Genomic DNA, 22,722 nt, shown 5'->3' with positions numbered 1-22,722 from the left:
TTGACCCCCAACCACTTGGGGGGGATGGAGAACAGTCCCTTCATCTCCTCATTCCTCTAAAGGAGTTAGTTCTTAAATAAACAAGTTTATGAATTTATAAGAATGCGTATATTTGTGTTCAAGCTTATATACTTATTATACTATAAAAGTTGTTCAAGCTTGAACTATTTATTAAATAAATGAACATAAGTGAGTTTTAGTTGAGCACGAGCTCAAACTTAAGTTTACTAAGAAATGAGTATAAAACATCTAGAAAAAACAAACATTAAAATGATGTAATAAAGTCGTCCAGAAAGAACAATAAAGTGGTAAAGAATTCAAAAGTTGCAAGAGCCGGTTTTAATCACAAACATGGCATTTCGGGTCCCTAATTAGGCACCGAGAATCATTCAATGAGTTATGAAACCTAAAACCTTCCATACATTCTTTAAAGTTTAAACCATTGTTCATGCATGCATTACATGAATTGTTTATACTATACTATATTTTTCAGGTCGTTCACCAATTCAATGGGTCGTTCACATAAGAAGGTGAGTATATGTATGTGACACCAATATACAAATTCAAGTTTGATTTGGGTTTGTGGGACTTAATTTAGAAACGATTGGTCATGGGTTAGTGCAATAGTGCCGATAGGTTTGTATGGACTATAGGAAAAGAAAGTACTTGTAAGTTCAACTGCAAACCTATGTTCAATTAAATTATTAATTTTTTTGTTTCAAATTAATCTAAAAGCGAAACATAATTTTGGGTGATAAGTTTGTCTGTCAAATGGTATTTTTTCCTTTTTAAAAAACACAAATTCTTATGTGTGCTGCCAAAATATGGGTTACTTTATTAGTGTATTAGGGGTTACTTGGTGAGTGTTAAAAGGATTACTTTGGCAGTGTTATAGGGTCACTCGATCATTGTTATGGGGGTTAATTAGTCAGTATTACAGGGTTTACTTTGTTATTTTATAAGCGGTCATACGATGTGGCCAGCCACACAAGACGGGCTGTTAAAAAAAATGTAAAAGTGAATGAAGTATTATATATAGTTCTATATTCCGTAATACAATTGAATTTGGGTGTATCCCATATATGTTAAAGTGACATTGAATTCATTTTCAAAAATAGATATAAACTAGTTAGTGCCCGATTTATGTTCGAATTTTAATATTAATAATTAGTTATATAAATTGTAAAATAGTCAATGTATATTGAAAAGACTTTTTAGACATGTCAAAAAGAGGTAAGTGAAGGCATGAATGAGAAGATTCCAACCTTTAAGTGGGCCTCTTGGGCCCTTTGGGAACCCTTTGAAGCACCTCGATGTATAATATTCTCAGTTTAAAAAATGCTCTCTTGAGGCAAATTTGAAGGCTAGAAAGTTGGACCAATTTTGAGATTTTGTGACCAGTGTCGAAAACTAAAGCGGTGAAGGCATCCCAAGGTCATACAGCATCATTTGGAACTATATACGGTCACTAGTTGGTCAAATAAAAGCACGTGATGGCTCTACTTTAATGAAGTGGGTCGTGTACATACACTACACGAAAAGAGCAAATTGGCAACGGTTCAAACCCCTCAAAGGCAACGGTTTTGAACCGTTGCGTATTTGAGGGTTGCCAAATCCCAAAATAATTGGCAACGGTTCAAAACGTTGCCAAATATATATATATATATATATATATTTTTTTTTTTTTTTGAATAATTGGTCAACAACGTTTTAAGTTTAACGATACCACCAACTCAAGCAATCCACCCCACCCACCACCACCCTGACCAGGCCAGACCTCCCAGTCCAAACCTCCCCCACCCCACCCACCCTACAACCACCTCACCAGATCCCCCAGTCCAAACCTCCCCCAACCCACCCACCCAACCCCCTTACCAGACCCCCTACGCTACCACCCAGTCCAAAACTCCTCCACCCCACCCACCCAACCCCCTGACCAGACCCTTGACCACCTTATACCCACCCAGCGAAACCCCCCTAACCCATATCCCCACCCACGAAACCCCCCTAACCCACAACTACCCACAACCCACCACCACTACAACCCCTAACCTACACCCACCCACCCACAACCAACCACCTACCCCAGATTCACCAACCACAACCACCGAACCCTAACCAAAACTAACCCAAATCACCCAAATCCCCACCACGAAACCCACCATATCCCCACCCACGAAACCCACTATATCCCCACCATATTCCCACCCACGAAACCCACCATATCCCCACCCACGAAACCCACCACGAAAAAATTCAAAAAAAAAATGAGAGGATGAGAGGAAACAAATCAAATATACAAAAAAAACAGAAAAATTGAATAAACAAACACTACAAAAAAAAACAGATCTAATACACAAATTGAATAATACAAAATCAAAATCCGAAAAAAAAACAACAAAACGGAAAAAAAAAAAACGAATAATACAAATCTAAAATCAAAATAAGAAAAAAAAAACGAAAAAAGTAAAAAAATTATTCTTGACGGTTGTTGTTGTTGTTGTTGTTGTTGTTGAGTTTGTTGTTGTTGTTGTTGTTGAGATTGTTGTTGTTGTTGAGGTTGACGAAAAGAGGAGGGAGAATGAAGGTGATGAAGATCGAGAAAGTGGAAGAGAATGAAGGAGAAGGAGAGGAGAGAGAAAGAGAAGAAGGGAGAATGATGGAGAGGAAGATCGAGAAAGTGGAAGAGAATGAAGGAGAAGGAGAGGAGAGAGAAAGAGAAGAGGAAAAAAATATTTTTTTATTTTTTTTAAGTTGGCAACGGTAACCGTTGCCAACTCTACTATTTTTTTTTAAAAAAAAAAACAAATACTCAATTGGCAACGGTTAACCGTTGCCAACTCATTTAAGTTGGTAACGGTTTTATGAACCGTTGCCATAGGGGGGTTGCCTATTTCTTTTTTTCTACTAGTGATAACCAACTAAATTGACAATTTAAAGGTGATTAGGAGATTTTTCCCGGCACGTGGACCAATCACGTCCTGCCACGTGTCATCCACGTGGACTAATCAGAGTCTGCCATGTGTCGCCTCCTGAGAGGTCTAGGGCTGACCAATCAAGCCACGACACGTGGCAAACAGATAACCCATCAGAAAAGAGGCCTTCTACGGCCCAAATTCCTAGGCAAAGCCCAGTTAGGCCTAGGTTTACTAAAACCTAAAACTGGGCACGTTTTTCAATGCTATATAAAGAGATGTTTTCCTCTGAGGAACATCTATTCAGAAATTCACATTGCAGATACTCTTTTGGAATCTAAGAGAGACCCTTTACTTTCCGCACTTGACTCCTCATACACGTTCTAACTTGATCGTCGGAGGCGCAACTCCCACCCACCGGAGTTTCCGTTGTTTTGCAGGTACAGGCGTCCAGGTCAGTGTTGGAATTGTAACTCTCCCGCAGGACATCAAAAAACCCCGAAACTTTGGCGCCGTCTGTGGGGAGAGTACTTCTGAGATGACTTCACAAGAACCTGTACTGCCTCTAAGCGAGAAACGGCCTACAACCGATGCTCAGGTCTACTCAGACCAGGACACAAATGACGACTATGAAGTCGCCACCCATACGGCCCCTGACAGGTTCCTCAGGACACGACGCATCCGTCCCACCGAAAGGAGGGAACGGAACCCCGACCTGGCAAGGCCCAGTGAAACAGTCGCTCAGTCGGCTGGTCATCTTCAGGTGGCCGAAGGATCCACCCCCATCACTAGAAACGAGCTCATGACTCTCATGACAAGTTTCAAAGGGGAGATTAAGGATCTTATTGATAAACGGACGGTTGTTCCTACCCAGGAACAGTCGGCCAAAGAGCCCTCTCATTCTGGGAGGAATAAGCTGGTCAAGGACCGAGAGCCAACTCCTTACTCAAAACCAAGGGAAGGGCCGAAGCCCTTGATAAACTTGGCTGGACTTCGATTCCCAGAGACAGGGAAGAGAAAGGCCATCCGGCATGTGCAGCCGGATGGTTCCAAGAAAATATATTCCGATGCTTGGATGATAATCCAGCAAAAGAGGAAAATGCAACTGTTAGAGTCGGCCTTAACGTCGAACTTAAATGACACTTTTCAGAATGCCTCAATGAGGCATTCTTAATCAAACCAAGAGGACCAGACAGGCGGCATGTCCGCTCACTCCAATCCTTAGATATTCCAGACGGCCCCGTATGCGCCTCAACAACCATACATGCTGTATGGACAACCTTTTATGCAGCCTACTCTCTTCGGAGGGCAGGCGGCACCTAACGTCCAGCCCTTGGACTGGCAGCTTCGTCTGCTAAGACTTGGGGAACAGCCTTCAGCTTTCTCCAAGGAAATAACTGAGGTCGCACAGCTCGCCAAGGTGAAGAATGTGTTGGTAGGCACTTATGATGGTACCTCCAACCCAGAAGACCACCTGATGGCATACACCAACCTTATGTATCTTCAAGGGTTGGACGATGCTACATGGTGTAAATGCTTCCCGGCCATATTGAAGGGCGTCGCCCATTCATGGTTTGGCAACTTGCTAGTCGGTTGCATAAACAATTTCAAGACGCTTGCATACTTGTTTGCGTCAAACTTCTCAATGAATATCCCTACAAAGAAGACAAGTCTTGACTTGGGTGCTATACAGCAGGGAGAGGAGGGGCTACGCTCTTATATCAGGCGCTTCAATCTGATGAAAATTCAGATTCAAGGGGTGTCTGATCGATGAGGTAGCGTACACAGACTTTTTCAAAGGTCTGAAGGACGGGTCGGCCTTCAAGTTCGACCTCGTCAGAAAGATGGTGGCTACCCTCCAAGAGGCATTGATGGAGGCGGACGCCTATATATAGACGACCGAACTTTGCAATGTCGGTAAACAGTCGAGCTTAAGGAGGTCTGATAAAAAAGAAAGTCGGCTGTCACAGCCGGCTAAGAAAGAAGAAAAGAAAAGAAAACAAGTCTGGGTGGCTGAAACTGGTGAACATCCATCCTAGAAGAAAACGAGATAAGCGAAGACGTACTCCTAAAAGTACGAATTCAACAAAGACTGTTACTCCATCCTCATGGAGATAAAGGACCGGGTCTCTATTGAGAAGCCGACTCCTTTGAAAGGTTCCGCCAAAAATCGGAACAAGAACAAATACTGCCACTACCATGAGGATATTGGCCATGATACCAACGAGTGCTATAGCCTTAAGCGTCTGTTGGATCGTCTGGCTGAAAAGGGAGTACTCAAGTCCTACATTCTCAGGTCTAAAGTTACCCTACAAACTAACACTGGGCAGCCGCCCAAAAAGAAGTCCTACTTTGCTAATAGTTCGGACATTGAAGAAACTCCAATCTATACAATAGCAGGGGGCTTCGCTGGGGGCGGCCCTACCATCCGGGGTAATAAGGACTACATCAGGGGGCTCGATATTAATTCAGTTGACAAGGGACAGGCGTCCAAGGATTCCTTCTCCGAAGTCATTATCACTGAAGATGACAAGGGCAGAGTCAGGAGGCTGCATGATGACCCTGTTGTAATTGAATGCAAAGTGGCCAACCAAAGAGTTGGCCGAATCCTCATTGACACTGGGAGTTCTTTGGACCTCATCGGTCACAAGTGCCTGACCAAGCTCAGGTACAAGCCCGAGAGTATGCACCAGGTCTCTCATCCCTTAGTAAGATTCGGGGGTGGTGTGGTACATCCGGTAGGTCAAATAAACTTACCTATTCGACTGGGCGAGAAAGGGAAGGGACGCCACATGGTGGTCTGGTTCTTGGTTGTTAAAGAACTGACGGCCTACAACATGATTCTAGGGCGTCCCACCCTGAATGAATCCAAGGTTGTTATCATTCCTTCTCTTATGCTTCTCAAGTTTTAGAGGGACGATGGAACAGTCGGCTCCTTACGGGGAGACCAGAAGATGGCCAGGGAGTGTTACCTCTCTGATGTAAAGCCCACTGTGATCGCATCCAGCCCCAGTGGAGAGATTATTGTCCTTGACCAAGTCAAGGAAGCCACGCCTGCTGCAACAGCAGTTGGCAAGAAAAGAAAGGCTAACCAAATGGTGGCCGAGAAAAAAGACAAGCGATAGCAATCACTGACCGGTCAAAGGGCGGACGAACTCCGTCCCCAGCTGGCTGGTGAGCACATGGAGGTCGTCCTAGATGACTCTCGTCCTGACCGGACTGTTAAGGTTGGGACGACTGCTTTTGCTGAACTCGGTGCAGGCTTGCATCATTTTTTAAAAAGAATTCAAAGACATCTTTGTCTTTGAAGTGGACGAAATGCCAGGCATCAGCCCGGATCTCGCCGTCCATAAACTTGTTGTGGATCCTAAAATGAAGCCGGTAAGACAGAAGAAGAGGAACCATGGTGAAGAAAGAAGCCAGGCGGCAGCCGCCGAGGTGAAAAAATTGTTAGATGCTAAGTTCATTCGGCAATGCTACTTCCCTGATTGGGTTGCTAATGTTGTGCTAGTAAAGAAGCCGAATGGAACCTGACGCATGTGTGTTGACTATATAGACTTAAACAAGGCATGTCCAAAGGATAGTTATCCTCTCCAAGAGATCGACAGTCTGGTCGACTCTACAGCCGGTAATGCCTTGATGAGCTTCATGGACGCCTATTCAGGCTTTCACCAGATACCCTTGTGGAAGAAGGATCAAGAAAAGACATTATTTGTCACTAATCAAGGCTTATTTTGCTATACTGTGATGCCGTTTGGTTTGAAGAATGCGCCTGCTACCTTTTAGAGAATGATTAATACAGCCTTCGTTAATCAAACTGGAAGGAATGTGGAAGCGTACATTGATGATATGATAGTTAAATCCAAACTTCAGGCGGACCATCTTACAGACCTCCGAGAAACATTCGCCACACTCAGGCGGCACCAGGTCATGCTCAATCCCAAGAAATGTGGTTTTGGTGTAGAGTCTGGGAAGTTCCTCGGATTTCTGATTGATCAAAGGGGGATAGAGGCCAATCCAAAAAAAAATACAGGCGGTCATAGACATGCAGTCTACCCATACTGTTAAGGAAGTTCAAAAGTTAACAGGTTACCTGGCGGCATTGGGGATATTTCTCAGTCGGTCAGGCGACAAGTGCCTCTATTTCTTCCAAGCAATCAAGAAGAAGGCTATGTTTAAATGGGGGACGGATGCAGAGGCGACCTTCCAAAGGTTGAAGGAACACTTGCACTCTTTGCTAAGGCTTGTCAGCCCTTTGACAAAGGAAGTGTTGTACATATACTTGGCTGTCTCTGATCATGCTCTCTGTGCCGTCCTCCTTACTGAAAGAGACGGCTGCCAGCTCCCCGTCTATTTTATCAGCCATATTCTGAAAAACGATGAGTTACGGTACCCTATGGTTGAAAAATTTGGCATGGCCCTCTACATGGCAGTTAAGAAGTTGAAACCTTACTTCTTGGCACATCCGGTTGTGGTCTACACTGATCAACCAATTAAGCGGCCACTAACAACCATGAAATCATCCGGCCAAATGATTAAGTGGGCAATTGAAATGCAAAGCTTAGAAATTACTTTTGAGCCAAGGAAAGCAGTTAAGGGGCAGGCACTTGCCGACTTCATTGTTGAGATGACTAGGCCGGCTGATCCAGACAATCCTGATCAAGTCTGGAAGGTATTTGTGGGGGGGAGCTCCATAATGAACGGCTGTGGTGCAGACGTCATATGCCAGTCTCCAAGGTTTGGCAAGCTCATCCATCGTCCGGCTACTGTTTTGACGACTATCCATAGCCCACTACCATTCGTCAAATGGGGCATGGATATTCTGGGTCCCTATACGCCCGCTACAGGCGGACGGAGATATATTTTGGTAGCAGTCGACTACTTCACTAAGTGGGTAGAAGCCGAGGCAGTCAAAGGCATAAAAACCAAAGATGTCATCTCCTTCATTTGGAGATTATCATCACTCGGTTCGGGGTTCCCATGTCTATGGTCTTTGACAACGTACCTCAATTTGAGACACCTACTCTCACAAACTGGTTGGGAGACCAAGAAATCTTTCACTGCATCAGTCAGCCGCCCCCAAGAAAACGGCTAGGTTAAGGCTTTCAACAAGTTAATCTCTGATGGCATCAAGAAGAAAATTGAAAAAATTGGCGGCCTATGGGTTGACGAGCTACCGCATGTTCTGTGGGCCATCAGGACGACTGAAAAAGGGGCAACTGGTGAAACTCCATTTCTCATGGTTTATGGGGCAGAGGCTGTTCTGCCTATTGAGCACTGTGAGCCGACTCTTCAAGTGATGCTTTATGACGAAGAGGCCAACTGGAAAGCCATGCGGCTAGCATTGGATGAACTTCCAGAACGCAGGAGAAATGCAACCTTGCACCATGAGATCTACCGTCTGAGAATGACGAGAGCTTAAAATAAAAGAGTGCACAAGCGGCCCATAAAAGTAGGGGACTTTGTGCTACGAAAAATGGAAGCAGTCGGTAGGGTCAACGAACAAGGAAAGCTGACTCCTAACTGGGATGGCCCCTACCGAATCTTTGAAGAAGTTAGAGGCGGCACCTACCGCCTGAAAACACCAGACGGCAGGCAGCTAGCCAGAACTTGGAACGTAGACAACTTAAAAAAGTACTACTTCTGAGAATTGTAAATTATTTGTATATATACATATCAATAAAATTTGCAATTTATTTTTAATTTTTACAAGTCTCCTCAGTGGGGTAAAGCCGCCTGTACACAGTCGGCATTATTTTTTAATTATCTTTGCATAAACATGATCAAGTCTAGACTTATCACAGAGGCAATAGGCCGGATGATCAACCTAAGGCCCATGGCCGGATGATCCTTATGAAATTAAAACAGTACGTCTGTCCCAGAAAAGAGCAGGCGTCCAGCGACATCCATCCGGGTGAATTCGTCGTAGAGAGCATCATGTAGACTTATCACTGGGCCACAGGCCGGATGATCAACCTAAGGACCATGGTCGGATGATCCTTATGAAATTAAAACAATACGTCTGTCCCAGAAAAGAGAAAACGTCCGGCGACATCCATCTGGGTGAATTCGTCGCAGAGAGCATCTCCCATTTGGGTGGCACATTTCTCTATAAACATAAAATAAGCGTCTCAACCAAGTGTCTTCTAGACAAACTTGTAGTCGTTTGACCTGAGACGAAGATAAACGTACCGCTATACTGAAAACACGCGGTAGACAGTTAAAATCTAAGTCAGAAACCGTCTGATATTGCTTGGGACAATACAACCGGCATAGTTTGAGTAAATAGCTAAGCAAAAGTTGGCGAATAAAGGAGTACCAAGCGGCCAAGGCCGCCTGTTTCTTCTACTCACTCAAAACTAAGTGACAAAGATTTGATTAACCCAAAGGGTTAACTCATAGTCACATTGACAACCTTGAAAGGGAACCTAAACGGTGCGAATCAAACCGCCTGTTCATTGGCCAACAGACCGCATGCGACCACTATTCCCCAAAGGTTTGTAATCGTTTGCAAACCAACAGGCGACTGTTTCCAAACGCCGCCTATTTCCATGCAAGAGAATGTAAACAAACAACTCGCAGCCTATTCCTTAAAAAACAGGCGGCACTCTTCTGTTTTTTCATAGATCAAGTGACTGATTAACCCTCAAAAGGTTCAAGTCATAGTCATCTTACATTGGAACTTAAAAAGGTACGAAAGAATCCGCCTATTCTTGTAAAAAGCAGGCGGCTGTCGACCACTGTTCCTATTTAGGTCAGCATTCCAGATTGGCGCCTGTTCTGTACAGGCACCAAGAAGACGGACTATTAATGAACAATAAAAAAAAACTAAGTATAAACTTGGTATATTGCATCTAACTTAAGGCCGAAAGCCGAGTTAAGCTAGATGTTCGCCTGCTTAATGGCCGAATGGAAGCCTGGTTTGGGGCAATCACCACAAAGATTGACTCAGAATTAGTAATACTTTTAAGTATCAAAAATTCCAAGTCAATCAACTTACCTTTGAAAATCAGGTGCAAGTCGCCTAGGGGCAAGAACAATCGGTATATAAAGTATTCATGAAGAAAAGAGGCTACCTACACTTAGCAAAATTCATGAAAAGCAAAAAAATTCAAAGACTTCAAAAATTTGGAGAAAAACCGGCAAAACTGCCGGATGCTTGATATTAACAGTCGGCCTTATGGCCGACAGAAATGTTGAAACAAAAATTGTTAATAAACCCCGACCCCGGTCGGGTAATGATACAAGACAAGCGGCACGCAGGCCAAAGAAAGTTGACATAAAAGCTGAATTCAAGCAGTTGGAGGGCGCTCAGTGTTGGCAGCCTCAACAGGTGTCTGTTCTTTCTCGGCGTTCGCCTCCTTCTGCGCTGGATCCTCCTCAGCGGAGGTGGAGTCGGACACTTCGTCCTCCGCATCCTCGCCGCCGTCTACCTGCTCCATGATCTGCTTGTTGTATTGATCAGAATAGACGGCGAACTGGCTCTCCCACTTTTCATAGCCAGAGTCAGGGAAGAGGGCTGCCCATGTCATCTTCATGATGGCGCTGCAGTCGTCCATCATGTCCTGAACAAGCGCCATCTTCTCCTCGTCAGCTTTTTCGTTAAGCTTTTGAGTGAGGTCCGTTTCTTGACTCTGCAGGCGGCCTTTAAGCTTAGTGATCCGCTTGTGGAGGCCCTCGGCTTCCTGGTCCGCCTCCTTTTGAGGCGCCATCTCCTCTTTGAGGTCTTTAATGGACTGCTCCAGCTCCAAGATTTTCTTCTTGGCCACCTCTAAGTCCTTTTTGACCTGCAAATTGGCTGACGCCTGGTAGTATAGTATGTCAGTGGTCAGAATCTCATTTTGAGCTATCTGGAACATAGCTTTATCAGAATCAGAGGCGGCTATGGCCTTCGCAGCTTTTAACTATTTTTCTTCTCGTTGATGGGCTTGCGGAGACCATACACTCGCAACATAGACTGCAGTCGGCTAAAAAACAGTCGTCAGATACAGGCGGCAGGGAAAATGCACAAAAATGAAAAAGAAGAATTTTTTTTACTAAGTGTACCTCGGCAAGGAGAGCTAGGATGGCTTCGAGGTTAAGGGTGTCGACTCCCTTAACAGACTTCCTGTCCTCAACAGGGATGGCCTTCAACATGGACTTGGCCATCTGAACCAAGTCCGGCTCTTCAGGGGCGTCTGCAAAGTAGACTTTGGTTAATATGCAGCTATAAAGTAGAAGGCATGCCGCCTGCTTTTTGAGCAGGCGGTTACTTGATGAAAGATTGAAAATTTTAAACATGTTACACCTGTAGCCGTCTCCTTATCCCTGGGGGACCGGCTGCTACCAGGGGTAGCTGGAGTCCTTGCCCCACTTTGGGGAGTCCTCCCTTGCCTTTCAGCCGCAGGACGCCTAGTGTTGCCAGGGGTCGACACGTCCCCGTCCGTCTGCTTTCTGACCTTGGGGTCCAGCTGAGACGAGGAGGAGGGTCTGACAACATTGCCCTGCAATACGAAACATTTAGCAAGCAAACAGGCGACATGCACAAAAGGGTTGTATTGAATTAATAATCAACTTACCCTAGGCGCCTGTTTGGCAGGCGACTCTTTAGCAGACCGCTTGCCCAGAATGGCTGCACGGATTTGGGCGGCTGCTTTCTTGGAGGCCGAGATTCTCTCCATTGCTTTATCTACAAAAGACGAATCATATGGTTAGACAAAAAATCAGCTAAGTATAGACAACACACTTAAAACAGTCGACTAGTTACCTCTCGACATCTCCTCGCTTAGGCCGCAAGCGGCCAGGTACGTCCCATCGTATAGCCAGCTATACTTTGGGATGTATTACTTAGGGATGAACTCCCTCAACCCAGTTTCTAGGTTCGCCTGTATATACACCTTGAAGAGCCCTCGGTCAAGGATCTCCTCCTTGGCTCTTCGAGGAACAGGCGGCAGGTTAAAGCCGCCTGCTAAGTACGGTGGATCCCTGTTCCACCTATTGTACTTTTTATTCTTGATTTTATCAGGGCAGGAGACTATGTAGAAGGTGTTCCTCCAATTTCCACTTGTTCTCCTTGTCCATTGTCATCATATAGCCTTTATGGCTAGAGAGCTGGTACCAGCCGGTCCCACTTGTTTTAGGGGTCCGGCTAAGGTAGTTCATATAGGCGAACGCCTCAAAGCTTGGGTCCATCTCATACATCTCGCAGGCGGCCACATAGCCCAGGATGTTGAACCAAGAATTTGGGGCTAACTGCTAGAGACCCGGTTGGTATCCGTCCAAAATCCTCTCTACAACCGGATGTAGAGGAAATCTTAAACCAGCTTTAATGGTCGCCTCGTAACAGCCAAAGCACTCGTCCCTATAACTGGACATCTCTGGCCAGACTACCGTGTCCTCGGCATCCGGCACCATAAGGATGTAGCCATGGCCCATTATATGGTCGACCCTGAAACTCTCTATTCTCTTGGACATGGCCTTGCGCCTGCCTTTGGAGACATGGCAGAAATAGGGAGTGTACAACTCTCTTTGGGAGGCGGCTGGCTCTGCCCATCTTTCCCCCTTCTCTACTGAGTGACTCTCTCTGGCCGCATGTAGCCGAGAGTGCTTCTCCTCTGAGTCGTCAGAGTGCCGACTGGAAGTGCTGGGCTCAGAGTCGTCGCTCGAGCTCTCGACCAGGGCAGCCGTCTGCCCAGAAAGATCAATTATGGACGGTTCATTTGTACCTCCTCCCTTGATTCTGCCAGAATAGAATCACTAGGGGTGCTAGGGGCGCCAGGCGGCACGTCCGAGATTTCGCTTATGGTGACGTAGAATGAGGAGCCGTCTGAATTTGTTACTCTTTTGGTTCTTTTCGTTTTAGCCATGGTGTCCTGCACAGACACATAGACAGTCGGACTCCGGGCAGTTCGCAAAGGGTGGTCCAGCAAGGGGCAGCCGGCACTCCTAGTTCTAGATTCAGCCATCCCCGGTGACCGACTGATCACTAACCTAGGTCGTGTCGCGTGCTTTTGGGCTACCATTTTTGGAAAAAAGAAAAGTAAAGAGAAAAGTACAAGGGAACAGGCGGTTACCTTAGAGAAGAAGTCTGAAACTTTAAGAGCTTGGAGTCTGAGAAACAGGCGGTCTGAGAATCAGGCGGTCCGAAAAACAGGCGGTCTGTAGGCAAATATCAGTCGTCCAATTTCAGAGCAGGCGTCCAAGTTCTGTCTGAAAGTTTCTAGAAAAATCAAATGATTGGGACAACCCTTATTAATAGGGGAGTGAATTCCAAGAGAAAAAAAACGGTAAAAACCGTTAAGCCAATCATGGCGTGACACCTGTCACAGGCGCTACGTGGTATGCCACGTCACCCTTGTGAGGGGCAAATGATTAGGGGATTTTTCCCCGCCACGTGGACCACTCACGTCCTGCCACGTGTCATCCACGTGGACTAATCAGAGTCCGCCACGTGTCGTCTCGTGAGAGGTCTAGGGCTGACCAATCAGGCCACGACACGTGGCAAACTGATAGCCCATCAGGAAATAGGCCTTCTACGGCCCAAATTCCTAGGCAAAGCCCAGTCAGGCCTAGGTTTACTAAAACCTAGTAATGGGCACATTTTCCAATGCTATATAAAGAGATGTTTCCCTCTAAGGAATATCTATTCAGAAATTCACATTGCAGATACTCTCTTGGAATCCATGAGAGACCCTTTACTTTCCGCACTTGACTCCTCATACACGTTCTAACTTGATCGTCGGAGGCGGAACTCCCACCCACCGGAGTCTCCGTTGTTTTGCAGGTACAGGCGTCCAGGTCAGTGTTGGAATTGTAACTCTCCCGCAGGACATCAAAAAACCTCGAAACAAAAGGCATAGTGAATAATTTTAACCACAAAAATGGCATTCCGTGGTATTGTGGGGTCCATGAGAAGCATCGTAACCTATTTCTATTTCGGGTTTGAAAAAGTATAAAATAAAGGCTATAATTTATGCCTTTAGACCGATGTTGGAAATTTTTTTCAAATTGAAGCGAATATGGGAGATGTTTCCAAGGTTCATATAAATTGGTTTTGAAGCATATCATGCCTATGGGATTTATAAAGTCCCAGTTCAATTATGTGGCCATTTCGAAATTTTGTTGCATTAAAAGTCAGGAGTTGCATGAGATGGTTCTAATCACAAACTTGTTTTTTGGGTCCCATTATAGGTATCAGGAATCATTTAATATTTCCCAAGACTAAATTTATACTAATATGATAAAACTCGCTAAAGAGTTGAACATTATAAATATGTAATACTACCTCCATTTTTTTTTAGTTGACACCTTTCTCTTTTCACGCTTGCCAATGCACTATTTTAACGTTTAATATCTCTAATCACGACATTGTAAAATTATAAGAAATGGACTTTAATAAAATATACATTGAGACGATTCAAACAAGATTCCACTTGACTATGTTTTATCATAGCTATAAACCACAAGCTAGTCAAAGTGTAGTTAGTGAATAGTGTAAAAGTTAAATGGTGTCAACTAAAAGAAAACAGAGTTAAAACTTGTACTATCATTATTCGGTAAGCTTGTTATTCTCCTGGACAAAAATATAAACCTTGTCATCAAACCTCTCTAGTGGCATTGCTATTCTCGGCTCTATCAACACCACCCACGTACCCTCACAGATACGCAAAAGCCACAATCCTCCTATATATATAGGGAGTGAACAAACCAAGCATAGGCGCTAAGCGTAATTGTTCGAACTAAGTTTGGGGTTTCTTGGCATATGTTACGCATTTTATTTTCTCCTTGTGCCTTTCTACAATCGCAAGTGCAAGGCGTCATCTACCTCAATGGATCCACAGCTAAATGCCTAACTATTCTCATGGCTCCAAAGTGGCAAACCACAAACCATCTTCCTTGACATGAATTTTACCCAAGAATAACAGACTTTACACTCTTCCAGCCATTATACAACACATAGAGTAAGATAAAAAGCCTATTTATATCGCATACAACATTTCAAGATAGGATGTACAAACTACAATATGAGCTGCAGAACAGGCATCCAAAGAACTCCTATACTCAGATTAAGTGATAATTATAAATCTGTATTAGCACAAAAAAGTAATAAAAACATCATATTGTTCTTTTGCCAAATTGTTTCATCATATAGTACAACAAAATTATTCATTGCAAACATCACTGTCCAAGTCTCAACATATAGACAATTTCCTAGTGCGATCTCCTTTTCTTTTCTTCTTGGGATGGTAGGAAGGAAATGAAGGTTTTACAGCCATTTAATGGTGAAAGGATCTGGGAGAGCACAATCTTTGCAAGGAAATGGAATATCCCGTTAAGCTTTACGAGTGTCAGATTTGGAACTGATCATTTACATTTTCATAGAGAACAACCCAGGTGAAAAACCTTCTAAAAACTAGGCTTGAGATCTTGATTATATCTCCATTTTGTAGCAGGATGCACCCAAAAACATAGTTCAGCATGTACTTAGTGCTTACTTTCTCCTCCCAGCACCAATAGATAGAAACTCGAAGCTCCTTAGGGTGTCATCTCGTCCAGGCCTTGCAGCAGAAACACGGGCAAGAGTAGATGTCTTTGACTCAAAACCAGGTTGAATCCTTTGGGTTGTAGACAGTCGACCACCGGATGACATCAACCTGCTTGAGCGACCGTCACTGGGCTCACCAGAAGAGCTTGGCCTACTTGATGATGCAACTGCTCTCTTTGAAGTACTCCCATTCCTAGAAATACGACCTCTTTCACGATCTGCTTGCTGAACATAAATCATATTGTTAGTATTACCTTTATTTTTCCCCCTAAATTAAGAACAATATCCGACAAGACAATAAATTAAACAGGATCTGCAAGAAGCCAAATCAGGCTTCCTTTACCAGCACGTCCCAAATTAAATATAAAAATAATACTTTGGTACACGTTTAAGAAACAAAACAGACCCCCCGTTTGAAACAGTTTAGTTGCTCATGGTTGGTACTCCTAGAAAAAACAAGCATTTATATATGTACTTACCACATCCTTTGATGATGGCTCATCTGATGATCTATGACGTGAATCACCTTGCAAACCTGAGCTCGAATTATTTCTTCTAGTAAATAACTCAGCTGTACCAGTAAATCTATCTCGGATTTCTTGTCCTACTAGGTCACAAAACAAACAGTATATTAATTGCTTAACATATAAATACACACAAAAAAAAAAAAAAACAAAAAAAAAAAAAAAAAAAAAAAAAAACCTGTTCTTTTCTACTTATCCCAATTGATCATTGAGAGAAGACTAACAGCACTTTCAGGGAGGAAAATTACCTGGAGTCCTCTCAGCTCTTTCAGCAGAAGGTCCGGGATTTAAAGCGGGTTTCGCAGTTGGCTGCAAGATAAAGGCACATAACAATATGAGATAAATAATTTTTTTTTGAAGAATAGCTATATAGCCATTATACTAACCCGTGATCGGGAGCTGGAACCAATTTGTGGATATTTCAATATTGTCCAGTCAAATACATAGTCAAATTGGTAACCTGCACCAACAAACAATTTATGACATTACTATTGTAATTTGACAATGCCAGCCAGGGCAATATTATACACTGATATGATTTCTAGAAAAAACATAGCTTGTCACTTCAGTAAAAATAATGAATACCTTCTCGAATAAAAAGATCCCGAAATAGTCTTTTAAGATATGAGTAATCAGGCTTGTCATCAAACCGTAATGACCGGCAATAGTGGAAGTATGATGTGAATTCTGAGGGATAATTTTTGCAAAGAACCTGTAATCAGCAATAAGCTTTAAAAGGCTGAAATTCAAGGTTACAAAGTATAAAAGAAAAGAGGAAGGTATAATCTTGTAATACTAGCAATCCAGCCCCTTTAGGTAAAATAATCCAAAGGCACAGCAGGAGCACATGTCAATACCTCTATGGGCGTAAGCATTTTCTTTTCACTTATTTTGTCATACTTCTGCTTTTTAGTTCCAGCTTTCAAGCCCTGCCATGGAAGGCTGACACAAAGAATGCTTCATGAGTAAATCATGTTACATGAAATATAAGGTGGTGTATATAATTAAGACAAAGGGGAAAAATAAAATAAAATTGAATTCTACCTTCCCCTCAAAAAATACATGAGGACATAGCCAAGGGACTCTAGATCGTCTCTTCTGCTTTGTTCTAAAAATAAAATTTAAAAGAATCAGTTACAAGTTCAACAGCCACCAATTCTATGACTATATAAAGAGTTACTCTCAAACAATGGAGAATCAGAGGTGAAAAAGCAATCTCACTTACCAACACCAAGATGAGTATTGACACTAGCATATCGAGCAGTCCCTGTGAGATTCTTGTTTTCTCTGCATAATGTTACTCATGAGAATACAGAGATGACATTGACAACCAAAAAAACATATAACTAACACTAACTAATATGAATAAGAAATGAAAGACATGATAGCCCTGTTGTGAGTTGAAAATAATTCAGGAAGTCAACAGTGCTTTGCCACCAAATGATGAATTGATGATGATTATTCAGTTAGCTGATAGCACTAGCTTTCTATTTAAAAGTGTAGGTTATATATATTAATTAGAACTTAAAGCATGTAATATGACATATATGAGCACTAACAATATTTTTTAATCTATTTTTTTTAGCTTTAACACTTTGATTTTCACTCTATTCGTATACTCTATCTTCTCTAATTGTAGTAAGTTTTATAGGAAAAACACAATCACGTGAGATCTTGTCAATTTTCAAGATTTGTCTCAATGTGTAAGTGAAAGTGTTTAAACAAAATGTTCTGTGATTTTTATTTTAAATAAATATTGGCACTTTTTATAGCTTCACATACTTCCTCCGTTTTTCTTAGATGCATCACTTTCTATAAGTGGAAATTTCAATTTAGATGCATCGCTTTCCTTTTTAGTTAATAAATTCTCTCTATCGCTTTCCTATCACATGGGCCCTCTTTATTTTTTCTTTCCATCTCTCTCTACTCCAAAATTGTCTTGGAGTCTGCAATTACAAAAGTGATATATCTAATAAAAAACAGAAGTATAAATTTAAAATCTAAACCAATTATGCCAAACAAATTAACTTGAAATCTTCTCATTAAACAAGTAATGACGACATTCAGCAAAGTTTCATTTTTCACTAAATGTACTGGCTAGCAAAATTCTAAAACTTCCAACTGCATTTGATTTAAATCTTAATAGTTTGGAAACTTTTTTTGTTCAGTGCATTACAAGAGTCCTCACAGACAGATGAAACCTAACAGTTAAAACGTGAAGCACATCCAAGAATTTTAACTCTTAACGATGATGTAGGATCAGTGTGGATTAATAGACCTCAAAAGCCATCATTTCAAAAACTTAAGGTATTATTCTGCTATAAGTGGGTACACGAGGATGTCAAAGTACCTGTAAGGTATGTGTTTGTGTGTTTGAAGATCACGATACTTTTTTGCAAGGCCAAAATCAATGACATACACCTGCAAGAAGAAAAACAGAAATTGGCAGGAAAAGTAAGCATACTTCAATGATCTTGAAATTTATAACTAACCAACCAAAACTCAAAAGGCAAGTGATATTATAAGGTGAAAATGTGAATCATTTTATCTAGTTTACTGTTGACATTTCAGTAACACTTTACTTTGCTTAGAAAATAAACCAATACAGTATGATATAGATGTTAAAATTAATAAAATACATATATACTCGATGAATCAGTAAGAAATTTTCCATGGTATACAATCAACTTTGTAGCACATAAAAAGTAGTTGCACGATGAAAGATTTCGGCACAGATTAAATGACCAACATTGGTGTATTAACTTTCATAGTTGCAATCTTTAGCTTGCAGGATTAATTTAGAGAGGCGCAAGGAAAAAGAACATACTCAAACATCAAACATCAATATTGACCAGTCACCAAACTACCTCAAGCATCTGAAAGGTCAAAAATTCTGCAAACTAACAAGATTCAACTACCAAATCCCAATAACAGAGCAAGGACAACAAAGAGACAAACAGTGGAAAAAATATCATAGCTAACTAGCCACTTTGCCAGCTGCCACTAGGCAGATCACACCTTTAAGCCCTTTAAAAAAACATTTATCCACATGACACCTTTTTGCATAGCCTTCAGCAATGATAGCCAATCTGCATTGCCATGACTTTCAGTTGCGACAACAATCACCCAAATTGAAGCAACCATACCCATAAAAAATTCAACTCCTTCACATCCAATCATAATAAGCCTTCATTTCCCACATCAATGTGAGCCATTTACACAGATACTCCAAAGAGGGAAGGGATCATAAGACTCATAATGATTAGTGGGCCTATATCTTTAAATAATAATAATAATACTAATAATAAAAATAAAAATAAAAAAAGGCAACAATGATAAATATCCAGTTTAAAAGACAAAAACTCAACACATGATACTAGACAGACCTCAAAAATAAGTGGGCTGTTGACTTAACTATCACGCACAAGAAAAGGGGTCATCACTCACCCATATCACAGTATCAGGTCTGGGATTTCACAAACCAAGAGAAAGAAAAAGCCCTTGTCAGGTATGTGAGGCGATGTAGGTATTTCTGATGGTTTCAGTTAGAGAGGAGGAAGTTCCTGATTAGTTTACGCCATGCAAAAAGCCCATAGTAACACATATAAAATTACACACCAACAGATCTAGAAATAACAAGAACATATGACTAGGACTCTGGGATAGAGATCATTATGAACATGAAGGAACAGAGTGTCCGAGCCAGAAATGTGCAACTGTGTAAGGAGGTTCAACTTGAAATCTTTTGAATCCAGGAATCCAAAGGTCACAAAAATTGCCTTGTAACCACAATGCGGCGAATGCACAGTCTCAAAAAAATGTTTCATAGCAATATTATTTTAACTGGCAAACCATCAAACCAAGTACCTAGAAAAATAACATTAATGGGTTCTGACTTCTGAGCAAAGAGTGAACAAAAAACCGTTTATTTATGACATATGCTTACAGGCTACAATAGTTAAAGATCCAATAGGGGGGAAAAAAAACATTATTCTCATCTTGATATCTAGTACTTTCAAAACAAAAAACACTTGGAATCGAGCTGAAGTAACATAACCAAATAAACCTAGCAGTCAAATCCTCACAGTGACACAGATGAAGAGAAAATTTTTGATGTTCAAGATGTACCTGATTTGCCTTCCGTCCAAGACCCATCAAAAAGTTGTCAGGTTTTATATCACGGTGAAGAAAGCCTCTTGAGTGCATATATTCCACCCTATTGATCTACATAAGAAACCAAGGGAAATCACGTTAAGCAAGTAATATCATTCCATTGCAAATTACTGTTTAAAAAGCAGCTTACCATTTGATCAGCAAGCATTAGAACTGTCTTTAGGGAAAATTTGCGGTTGCAATAGTTAAATAAGTCCTCTAGACTTGGGCCAAGAAGATCAATAACCATGACATTGTATTCACCTTCAACTCCAAACCATTTTAGATGGGGAACACCAGCTGCATTACAGATGAGAAAAAAGACAGATTAGTGTACCCTACTATAATCAACAAACATTCACAAATCACTGAGGGGTATAAGGAAAGAGAGGTCACTTACTGCCTCCCTGAAGAAGCATGTACAATTTCGACTCATAATGCAGCTGAGGGTGCTTTGTCTTTGCAGGTTCCTATAATAAACAAAATATTTTAGAATGTGAAATAAGCAGCAGACAGAGAAATATTCTGCCAGCCAAGCTGGCAGGGACTGTGGTTTGTCTCCCATTTACACAAAAACAAACCAGAATAAACTGTTGACACTGTACACGAAGAAACACAATAATGTGTGGAAACAAAGGTCTAATAATGGGACTCTCACTACTCGATGCACTATTCAGAAAGAACTCACAAACTTCATCCTTTAGGCTATTGTCATCATCCAACATTTAAAAATTAGCTGTTCATTTACAATTGAGACAAGTAGTGGAGCATTCATGTTTGATTATATAATTTCTAGTTGAACTAATACCTACAAGAATTGAAGATTGCAACATTTACACATATATGATGATCTGGCTAGACTAAACTACAAATTACTCCATAATTACTCAGCTAACAAGCCTGTAGACACCAGCACACAACATCATATTAACCTATAAGAAGCATATACTAAGATAAAAACATACATATTTATACACTATACTGTGAAGTATGAACAAAACACCAAATTCAACCACACCAGTAAACTTTCACCAATTTAAACCATAAAAGAAGAATGATCAGGACACAAACCAGCTTAACGGCGACTTCCTCACCAGTCTGTACACTGATACCTACACCAACAACAATCAACACAAATTTAGAGCAACATATCATCAAACATAATATCTTCTTAATAATTACAAAAATTTGGCAGAATCGCGGTACCTAAGTAAAGCTCCCCAAATGAACCACTACCAATCTTACGGCCGAGCTTAAACTTCCCGCCAATTACATGATCCATGGTAAAGCACTCCCAAACAGCTTAGGCTAACCCAAATTTAAAACTTTAAAGAACCCAAAAAAAAAAAAAAAAAAAAAATGGAAAGAATAACCCTTGCCCCAACTACAATTTAGAGGAAACTAAAAAATTACTACTTTTTATACAAGTAAATAAGAGGGGAAAAGCCTCCCTTAGATCAACCAAACAGATTTTACCAAATAATTGCTACTATTTGTACAAACTACAGTTTAATCAGAAAACTTCAATTTTTTGACAAATTAAAAGAGAGCCAGAAAATTTCTTAGAAAATAAAAAACGCTCTTCTTATCAGATCCAACAGTAATAAAGAGTTGAAAAAAGGGGGCTGCATAACACTATTAACCCAGAAAAAAAATTGAAAACAAAAAACCCTAGAACTCGAATTCAACGGCGATGATTATTGAAAATACGGAACAACTTTTCGATTATCAAACGGCATTGCCCAAAAATTGGCACAGCGATGATATAATAATGGAGAAAAAGAGGGGAAAAAGAGTCGTTGAAGAAGAGGATTGAAATTAAAGCTAGTTGAGTAAGAAAAATTAAAAATCGAATCTTGGAAAATCGAAAATTCAGGAAATTATAGATCTGTTAAAGAGTTTGGATCTGTGTAAGAGAGATTCTCCTGGAAAAAAAAATTGAGGAGAGAGAAAATGAAAGGAGGAAGAAGAAGAAGAAGAAGAAGAAGAAGAAGAAGAAGAAGAGTTTCGCAAAGGGGAGAAACCAAAAGGAAGAGGATAATAAAAGGAAGATGAAGAAGAACCAAATTGTGATTATTGTTTGTTATTGGTGTTAATTAATTAAAGTTGTTAACAAGCGCTTGAGGCGTTAAAAATATATTACTCCATATCATTATATTTTCTAAAACACAAATTATTGGGTGCGCCAATTCGCACCCAATAGTTCGTGCGGCAGCCTATTTCATCTATCAAAATTCTGTCATTTCTTCTTCATCTTTATCTCATTCTAAAACCCTAAATCTCTCTTCTTCAATCTCCTTAAACCAATCCGCTTCAAGCAATCGAAGCGCCCGCTCGAAGACTACTGATTTGTTGGCTGAATTTGTGCGATTTGCAGCTTCTCAATTCAAATTGGTGGTGCGATGGTGGGGTGGCTGATACGTGGTGGTTGGTTTAGGCGGTTAGTGTTGCAATTGGCTCTGATTAGCGTCGCGGATGTTGAGGGAGTACGGGTTGTGAGTCGTTCGAGTTGGTGGATGCTAGTGTTGTTTGGGGGTGGTGTGAATTTGGAGGTGGTTGTTTGCGGTGGTCTGGCGTCGCTGTTGTTTATGTGTTAATTGTTATTGTT

General features: G+C 41.4%; 1 protein-coding gene across 2 annotated transcripts; it reads right to left on the bottom strand.

Moving 5' to 3' along the window:
* Nucleotides 1–14,956: 14,956 nt before the first annotated feature.
* On the bottom strand, nucleotides 14,957–22,201 carry LOC110718235 (casein kinase 1-like protein 10). Of its 2 annotated transcripts, none has more exons than XM_021897060.1 (14): nucleotides 21,321–22,201; nucleotides 21,186–21,226; nucleotides 20,515–20,584; nucleotides 20,266–20,414; nucleotides 20,091–20,186; nucleotides 18,313–18,383; nucleotides 17,188–17,249; nucleotides 17,007–17,070; nucleotides 16,820–16,904; nucleotides 16,548–16,674; nucleotides 16,349–16,422; nucleotides 16,211–16,271; nucleotides 15,918–16,045; nucleotides 14,957–15,663 (listed from the first exon to the last, which is right to left on the bottom strand). In XM_021897060.1, the coding sequence occupies exons 1-14, from the start codon at nucleotides 21,394–21,396 to the stop codon at nucleotides 15,385–15,387; spliced, it is 1,383 nt and encodes a 460-aa protein (XP_021752752.1). In that variant the 5' UTR covers nucleotides 21,397–22,201; the 3' UTR covers nucleotides 14,957–15,384. The 2 variants fall into 2 exon arrangements, with proteins under 2 accessions (XP_021752752.1, XP_021752753.1); XM_021897061.1 differs by having other exon boundaries at nucleotides 15,918–16,042; nucleotides 21,321–22,199.
* Between the last annotated feature and the right edge of the window lie 521 nt (nucleotides 22,202–22,722).

The sequence above is a fragment of the Chenopodium quinoa genome, unplaced genomic scaffold (assembly GCF_001683475.1).
Source record: "Chenopodium quinoa cultivar QQ74 unplaced genomic scaffold, ASM168347v1, whole genome shotgun sequence".
Classification (NCBI taxonomy): Eukaryota; Viridiplantae; Streptophyta; class Magnoliopsida; order Caryophyllales; family Amaranthaceae; genus Chenopodium; species Chenopodium quinoa.
The sequence above is the reverse complement of the archived record's forward strand: the minus strand, read 5'-3'. Positions and strand labels throughout refer to the sequence as shown.

Bases quoted from the DNA above. Each gene is read 5' to 3' on its own strand.
- LOC110718235 (XM_021897060.1), bottom strand. From the start codon at position 21,396: ATGGATCATGTAATTGGCGGGAAGTTTAAGCTCGGCCGTAAGATTGGT. The intron at 17,250-18,312 runs GTACTTTGACAT...AACATTATGCAG, and splicing joins CACAAACACATACCTTACAG to AGAAAACAAGAATCTCACAG. The intron at 15,664-15,917 runs GTAAGTACATAT...ATTTATGTTCAG, and splicing joins AGCCATCATCAAAGGATGTG to CAAGCAGATCGTGAAAGAGG.